General features: G+C 39.4%; 1 protein-coding gene across 1 annotated transcript in view; it reads right to left on the bottom strand.

Moving 5' to 3' along the window:
- The window catches only part of HMGCS2 (3-hydroxy-3-methylglutaryl-CoA synthase 2), a 36,732-nt gene that overhangs the window by 26,205 nt on the left and 1,841 nt on the right, over nt 1-8,686 (bottom strand). The window contains exons 2-3 of the mRNA XM_029284824.1: nt 6,379-6,833; nt 2,874-2,999 (exon numbers count right to left, since the gene is read on the bottom strand). Coding sequence (XP_029140657.1) covers nt 2,874-2,999; nt 6,379-6,833 — 581 coding nt within the window. The remainder of the gene's footprint in view (nt 1-2,873; nt 3,000-6,378; nt 6,834-8,686) is intronic.

The following is an 8,686-nucleotide window of genomic DNA, read 5'->3' as shown; positions in this document are numbered from 1 at the left end:
AGGGAAATTTAATAAGGACGGGGCGGATGCTGGCTTGTGGCTGGGGGCGGGATGAAGGGGCGTGGTACCTCTATTTACAGCACTGGGAGAAAGCCACTCCCAGTGCTGACTTTGTTTCAGAGTGAATAAACTGCTCCTGAAAGCACATCGTACCTGCGTCTTGGGTTATTCCCAGTCGTCAACGGACGGTCGTGACAACGTTGTTCACAGTTGTTTTTAGTTAGTGCTTTTGGACTTTGGATGCCGGTAGCTTGGGCTAGTCATTGGAGTGCAGCTAGCCTTTCTTCTGTCGGTTTGGAGGGCTTCCCCCAGATCAAACGGATCGACCGCCATTTTTACGTGATTGATGGGGGGGCTCTCCTTCTTCGTCGCCTCTCCGGGGCGACTTTAAACCCATTTAGGGTCCCCTGGCAGGACGAAACCAGCCGTGGGGTCCAGAGCCCCACAATCCCTCAGCTGTGTTGCTACGATGCAAAACCAGAACTCTCATTTTACTCAGTTTAACTAGGTCTATTATAATACTATATTTTAACTAGAGCAACATACTTGTAACAAACATTGAGCAAAATCATTGTTCCTTAATATAAATAATCTCAAGACAAAAGAAGTAGACATGATAGCTAGCTCATTGTGCAGGTTGAATCATGTTTGTACATGAATCCAATCTCTGCTTGAAAAGCAATTCCTGTTTTAGATCAGAGTATGAAGTTTAAGTCTCTATTTCCTGTATTCCGTTAAATATTAGTTTAATTTTTATACTGTAGTATTATGTTTACATAGATTATCTACATAATGATATCCTGCCATAAAACTGTTCAAATCATCCTGATACTTTCAGCTATGCATGTGGTGAGCTAACAGTTAAAACTCAGAAGCGAAATTACATCCCACCTGTCAAAAATGCTATGAACTTTATTTTGGTTGTAAAGTGACTGATTAAGATAAGAATTGAGCCCACACAATTACTGTGTGACATGTTAGATTTCTAACAAGATAGTTAAATGGTACATGCTATAAGCCATTTGCCTTTCTTAGGTTTTGGAGAGAGCCAAAAGACCATTCATTACATTGTAATTTCTGTCTAACAAGTACAATGGGAATCACTCTAAAAGTAAACACATTATGAAATACTCTGATTTACCATGTGCAATGAGATCAATCCTACACAGTAAGCAGTTGCCTGTACTACATCCTCCAGATGTTTAGTGCAATTAATCTACTGATAATGATAATGCATACACAGGGCATATAAGGGAAAATATTAATTCAAGAATTCAACATTTCAAGTCAGCCGCATTTGTTGACCTAAGTGGATTTTAATGATCTTGTGTGATTTGAACTTGTCAGAGAAGCAGGGTAGGTTCAAGAGTAAAGGAATATAATCTTCTCGGTTATGATATGAAAGGGTTTTTGTTGTTGTTTCTGCAGTTGCCATGATGAATTTAAGAAGAACATGGACTAGTGTTTTGTGAAGAAGTTTGTTCAGTTATGTGTTCTTGGTCATGAACACAGTGTAAATAAGTGGCACTTGTTCAGTAACTCCACAAAAGCTAGTTCATGAAAAAAAAACATTCTTCATAATTTTATTTATTTTAATATCAAATTTAGAGATTGCCCATCTCACCCCCGCAGAGCGACTGGAATAATGGAAATAAATTACTGACAGGTAATGTTGTATGACAGGTAAATGATAGGTAAAGGCAGTGCCAATGCTGCTAGGGTGAAAGAATTATATCAGAACATGAACCTACTTTTGGGAAAGATCCAGTATGAAAAATATAAATTGAACATTGGTGAAGATTTTAAGGTCATTACAAATCTGCAGCTTGAATACACAAAACACTTTTGCATTTTATTAGAGTAGGACAGTAGGAACAAGAAAACACATTACAATCAGAATGACTACCCAAAAATGATCAGGAAAAAAGAATGTGATAAACAGTCTGCTTGCTGACTATGAATATGGCCTTTCATATATCATTTTAAAACTAACCCTAGACTACCAAAATTTTGAAATGCACTGGAAGTTCCTTAAGTAGGAAAGATTCTGTATTTCCTAAATTTACCTCCCAAACTATCCCCACAGAAGGTAATCGTATAGTGGGAAAATACCAAAAAAGGACTCTTGATATGACATGTGGTAAAAGTAGACTGTTCCCCAAATCTTCCCTATATAAGCTCTGAGTAGCTTTGTTCAGAAGTTGCTCATTTTCCAGATAATGCAAACACAATTCCTCACTGTTGGGGTAGAAGTGGAGGGGTGAGGGAGAGGTAAGGTAAGTGTGGTTTGGTCATAAAATACAAGCAGCTACTCTAAGTATACCCTCTGAAGCATACTAATGGTTCAGACACAAAGGACTCTGTCTTGCAGATGAAAAGCTTATTATAAAGAGAAGAGCAGCTTCCTCCCTGCAGCCTTCTATGTCCCTGAAATAAACACATTTTTACTATCACCAATCTGCTTTTTCACCAGCAAGTTCTTTGAATTTCTGGTTCAGCATACATCAGAGTATTTGACTGCTGAGTAATTAGCAAGCACCATGGAGTCTGGCAGAAATCCATCTTTGTCCTATTCATCTTTTTCACTTGCAGCGGAATAAATTCATAGCTCTGGACTTGTTCTACCCTACAAGTGTCTGCCCTGCAGTGCGCTGTCAGAGGAGTGAAACTATGAATGTGGCTGCTGTAATGCTAACATGGTTGCAACAAGACTCATGTTGTTGGAGGATCATCTTCATTATCACCTCCCCCTTTAAAGGAATTGTTTTCATCCATCCACCCATGTTGTTCTTCTGCAATGAACACTCCTCCCTCCCACCAAACTGCCTTTAGCTGAAATCCATAATCTAAATACTGTAAATGTTTTTACTGACCTCTCTCTAAAGTCAGAGGAGCATTTGGTCCAACCAGCATAGCTACAGCTCCAGCTCCACCAGTTGGTCTTGCATTTCCAGTTGCATACACAGCAATATCACCACAAACCACCAAGGCGTAGCGTCCTGGCATGACAAGAGCATCACCAAAGTGTCAACACTGATGAAAAGAAAAATAGATAAAGTCTACCTAATTTTCTTCATAAAATGGGCTGAAGTTCTTTTGTAGCTTCAATTCCTGTTCCAGTAGCTGTTATCTATTCAAGAACATATGTACCTAAGCCAATGCTTTTGAATAGTATTGACTTTAAGATGTGTTCAGCTCTGGGATTCTTGGAATTGAAGTCCACCCATCTTAAATTTGCTGAAACACTGGCCTAAGCCAAAAAAGAGAGGCCCCTACCAGGGGTGTCAAACTGGAGGCCCATGGGCCAGATGCATCATACACAGGCCACATCCACCCCAGCTCTACAAAGGCAAAAAATGTTGTGATACGTCATGATATGTCACATGATGCGATCAAGTTTGACACCCATGCCCTACACCAAGGACCTCTGTTTTGACATCAAAGAGTCAATAGAAGTACAGAAAAGATAAGCAAAAATTTACAAGACAGATGAAACAGGTGGTTGAATTCAGTTTACATATGGTGAGAATTAAGATTTAATGAATGGAATACACGGTAGAGAGGTTTGAAAGGAAGGACCTAGATCAAAAATACATGTTATAATATGTTAGGGTTTCCCCCTCCCCTAAAAATTGTCCTTTCAGCTGAAAGATGTGGCAGTGGAAGTTGCAGCCTGATTTGGGAAACCTGAGTGGGGAAGGAATACTTTTCAACCATTCCCTGTTGGTAAAATCACAACAGCACTATCAGTCATAAAACTTGTAACAGGGGTAGATATAGCTTGCATAGCTAAATTTTGTGCTTTAAAAAAAGACCTCAAGAGGCATCCCCCAACTCAATATTATGGTGGCACACAATGACATCTTCTGAAATTGTGGCTCCTTTAACAATCACTAGCCATTTCCTACCGGTAGTAATATTCCTGACAGCCTCGTGGAAGGAGGCAGCCACAGCCTTTACTGCCCTTTCTCTAGCTGCTGTCCAATAGTCCCCCTCAATGAACTCTGGGTAGAGGCCAAGTGTCTAAGCAAGGACAAAATGACTATTTTAAAGTCACTAGGGAGTCCCAAACCTCCCCAGCCTACTCTCTGAACTTTATCATAGCAGTGGTAGAACTATTCTTCCTAAGTTGGTTGAAATGGAGTTGAATTTTCCAAGGGCCACAGAATTAACATCTCACAGAGACTAAAGTCCAGGCTTTTATTTAATGTTCTACACTTCTTTTGATAAGCAGTCAGGCAGATTCTAAGCAGGCAGAGCTCTAGAACCAAAGGGCAGAACTTATTATATCATGATTCAAAGATTAATGGAAAACTACTAATGTGCACTTTTGAAATCTGGAAATCTGCATTGCAATCAGTATGGGTTTTGAAATAAGAAAAGAGCTTCTATGCAGAATTTTCTCGGCAAAAATAATTGTACTACAACTGAGAAAAGCAGGATTTAATTACCTACACATTTCCTTTTTTTAAGGGGGTGGTCAACTGTCTCAAAATGTAATCCATAATATGTTTATTCAAAGGTCAGATTCAGCAAACTTTATGGGATTTCCTTTTGGGGGCTGTAGACTAACAACTAAAGTATAGGAAACTCAGGATATATTGAAGCCTCTATATTTTCTCCCATGTGGCAAATAGCATTGGGGTCATCCCACATTGGTGGTTCAGTTAACGGGCAGCATTAGTTCATTAGTTAGTGGACAACATTAGGACTTCTTCGTTTACTGACATAATAGCAAAGGACAGTGACACAAGGAATGCATCTCATACTGTAATCTCTTATTTGCTCTATTTCATTTCCTCCAGAGTGAGCTCTGCTTCTTTGCAGAAGTAGCTGAGAGGGGATCTTCATGTACTTTCTGTTTTGTTACATCATTCTTGCTCTTGGGACATGGTCAATGATTACAAATGGCCTGTCATCATGCTCTTTTGCCTCTTCTTTGCAATTTTTTTCTTTGCTATCCTAGAATTTGTGCATGGACTTTGAATCGACTATTTTTCATAAGCTCAAGGGGAGCGGGGAATAATGGAAGGTATATCTGATGACTCCCCTACCTCTTCCTCTTCTTTCTCTACAATGAATGTACTACAGCTAATTCTTTGCAACCCCAGGATCATTTTCTGTCTCTGTCAGTACCAGACATATATCAACATACATTAACAAACTGGACAAAAAAAATAGCATTGTGTCTGGGTAAAATTAAATTATTAATGCAATGTAAGGAAGAACTGAAAAGTTCAGAAAACTAGGCTGAATGGAAAAAGGAGAGAATTGAGAGTAAGAAAAACACTGAAAAAAACAAAACTGGGTTTTGAAGCATGATAGATTAAGAGTTGATAATAGATTAAATGGAAAAGGAAAATCAGAAAACTGGAGAATATTAGAAACATTAAAGCAAAGTTGCTTCTGTAACAAGAGACATTTTGTCTCCAGTATTATTTTGTTATTGCTATGCAGTAATGACTTATATGTTGAGAAAATTCTGAAAGTATTCCACTTTCTATCTGCTGCTAAAAGAGTATAGGTTGTGACTACATTATGCTGAATTTATAGTGTTAGTAGCCAACAGCTTAGTAGAATCAAAGGATCAGCTTCCTTACCTCTGAAATTTAACCAATTAAACAACTTGAATAGTTACTCTTTTTTCAGAATGTGCACTTAAGGCACATTAAGTGCACCAATGATGACGAACCTTTTAGAGACCGAGTGCCCAAACTGCAACCCAAAACCCACTTATTTATCGCCGGGTTCCAGGTGGGCGTGGCCCACTGGATGGGCATGGCTGTGGTGGTCATGGCAGATTGGGTGGGCGTGGCCAAGGTGGGCATAATCACCTCAATGTTGCTCATGGGGAGGGACGCCTGTGGGGGCCGGGCAGGGTTGGGGGAGATCCAGGGGTCTCTGGCAGGTGGGGCGGTGGGCAGGAGGCTCATCTTGTGGGGAGAGGAGAGGCAAGGTGAGGCAGGGAGGGGGTGCTATTGTCACAGGGCAAGGTGAGGCAGGGGCCGGGGCGGCAGCTGCCTGACACCATCGGCCCCTGCACACAGAGGCCAGCGAGCGCATGGGTCCTGGGACGCACCCAGCCACGTGGGACCTCAGTGAGTTAGCCGGCAGCTGGTTGAAGAGGGACGATTGCCATCTTCGGGGCATGGCACGTGTGCCCACAGAGAGGGCTCTGAGTGCCGCCTCTGGCACGCGTGCCATAGGTTCGCCACCACTGGGCTATACCATTGTTTTTTAACCTCAATAGCTTTAAGGTGGGTAGACTCCAATTCCCAGATTTGTAGGAGTTGGAGTCCACCCATCTTAAAGTTGCTGAAGTTAAGAAACCGTAGACTCTCCAACTAAAAGAACTGAACTCAGTCTGCCAACACTTACCATCCCAGGAGCTGGATTCCACCCAATCAGCAGAGTTGAATAGAGAAGCTGTACCTCCATAACAGGCATTGGTTGTGTCAATGCCCTCAATGTCTGTGTTCCCTGAATCCTGAAAGAGCTGCATCAGAACAGTTTTAACAGCTTTGGATTTGTCAATAATAGTTTCTGTTCCAACTTCCAGGCGGCCAATAGAATCCCAGGAAAGTTTGTTTCTTTCTACCAGATTCTGTACCACAGTCAGGCACAAGGAATTGATGTCTTCATGTGTAGCACAGAAACCCATCTGCTTCTGGCCTAGGCCTATGGTATATTTCCCTGATTCTACCTCATCATATTTCTCTAACTCACTTTGTTCTATATATTGGAATGGGAAATATACCTCCAGAGCAAGGATACCCACATCCTTAGGCCATGGAGAGATTGTCTGGAGTGGTTGTATAGAATCTGTGGAGAAACTGCAAGACAAGTAGAGAGGAAAGGTTTTTCACAATACACATTTAGATATAATTCTGGTTTCTACACTATTAGGAGGGATACCTTACAAAACAAACATGTTTCAGACTGATGTAGGTAAGGATCTTGCTTGCCTTATGAATATCCCACAATTAAATAACAAGAACAGGTATATTTATACTCAGGGAAAAGGAATATTCACAATCTCTTGTTTGCTAGGTAAATTTACTATAATTAAACCCCACTGTGTAAATAGCTGTTGCTCCACATTTAGGCATTACTGTACAATCTGAGAAGCAACTTACTGAAGTGCTTATTTTCTCACTCCATCTCCAATATCCCTGTGAAGCTTTGGAAAAGTGAAGTACCTTTCAATCAACAATGACATAAAGGTGCTTGCGGCTGCAGTGGCAGCCTTCAGATAAGACTACTGCTGCATTCAAATAAATAAATGTGGAAATTCCTAGTGCTATAGAGGGCTCATTCAATGATAGATATATTGCAGGCATCCCCAATTCTGTGAGATGTGTATAAACAAATCTGATTTATATAAACAAATAAAAGAAGGTCCTATTTATGGTAGTGATGATTTGCTTCTATACTTAAGTTCCAATGAATTTTGTTTCAATTTTTCTGTCACTGAAGGGAATTAGATACGTCTCTACCAAAAAACATTTTGATATTCACCCTGATATTCAGGTGCTGCCTTTTGAGACAAGCTCTTGAAATAGCCTCCTTTTATTTTTTACAGTTATATTGTCTTTCTCTTAAAAAGGGCTTTGAGAACTGGTGAGAACTAGTTCTATAATTTCTGTTTTGTTATATTGTCACTGATCATATTGTTGTAGCAATACTTTACAGATTTGACTTTATAGATGTTAGTTTTTTGCAAACTTGTATTAAGAGAAAAATAGAAACATTTATTTTAAATACGGATGAACAAATGAGATATTTGAATAGTATCTAAGTTTTTCTTTGCCCTTTAGCATTTGGGTGAACTGTAGAATTAAGACTTTTACTGTGTTTAGATCTATAGCATCTTAAAAACAGATGCATTCCAATAGCCGACAGGATACTTACTGATCCTAATCCTAACATATTGTTATCAAGAGGTTAATGTTTAATACAAAGACCTTTGATTACATTTACACAAGATCAACATTGCTGGACAGCACTAGGGGTCGGGTCCAAAGGGTAAGTATGTGCATGTATTACTTAAGTTATTGCCCCTTAGAATACAAAAAGAGTATTCTAAAAATCCAGTCTCCTTGTTTTCATTCTGATTTTTTCTTCCTATTGTCATAGAGATACAGCTAGTCCTCAATGTACAACCAAAACTGTGCCTAAAATTTCTATTGTTAAGCAAGGCAATTGTTAAGTGAGATTTGCCCCATTTTACCACCTTTCTTGCCACAGTTGTTAAATGAATCACTGCCATTGATAAGTTAGTAACCTGGTTGTTAAAAGAATCTGGCTTCCCCATTGACTTTGCTTGTCAGAAGGTTTCAACAAGTATGAACCAGTTGCCAAGCATCTGAACTTTAATCACAGGATCATGAGAATGCTTCAAAGGTCATAACTATGAAAAATAGTCATAAGTCACTTTTCAGTGCTGTTGTAACTTTGAATGGTCACTAAATGAACTATTGTAAGTCAAAGACTATCTGTAATGCTAATTTTAATTTGGATTACTTTATTATAAATATAAAATTAGCTTTTTTTAAAAAAAAGTGGACAACAAAGTAAATAATAGTGTTTTCCTATTTAAAGGAATAAAGTCTGCATCAGTATACTTGTCAGAATCCAATCATATTTCATATCAAGTTATCAACTATGAAAAACTCCATCCCTGCCC

Source organism: Protobothrops mucrosquamatus, unplaced genomic scaffold (genome assembly GCF_001527695.2).
Source record: "Protobothrops mucrosquamatus isolate PMUCROS unplaced genomic scaffold, P.Mucros_1.0 scaffold_150, whole genome shotgun sequence".
NCBI classification, from domain to species: domain Eukaryota; kingdom Metazoa; phylum Chordata; class Lepidosauria; order Squamata; family Viperidae; genus Protobothrops; species Protobothrops mucrosquamatus.
This window is presented reverse-complemented; position numbering and strand designations above follow the sequence as displayed.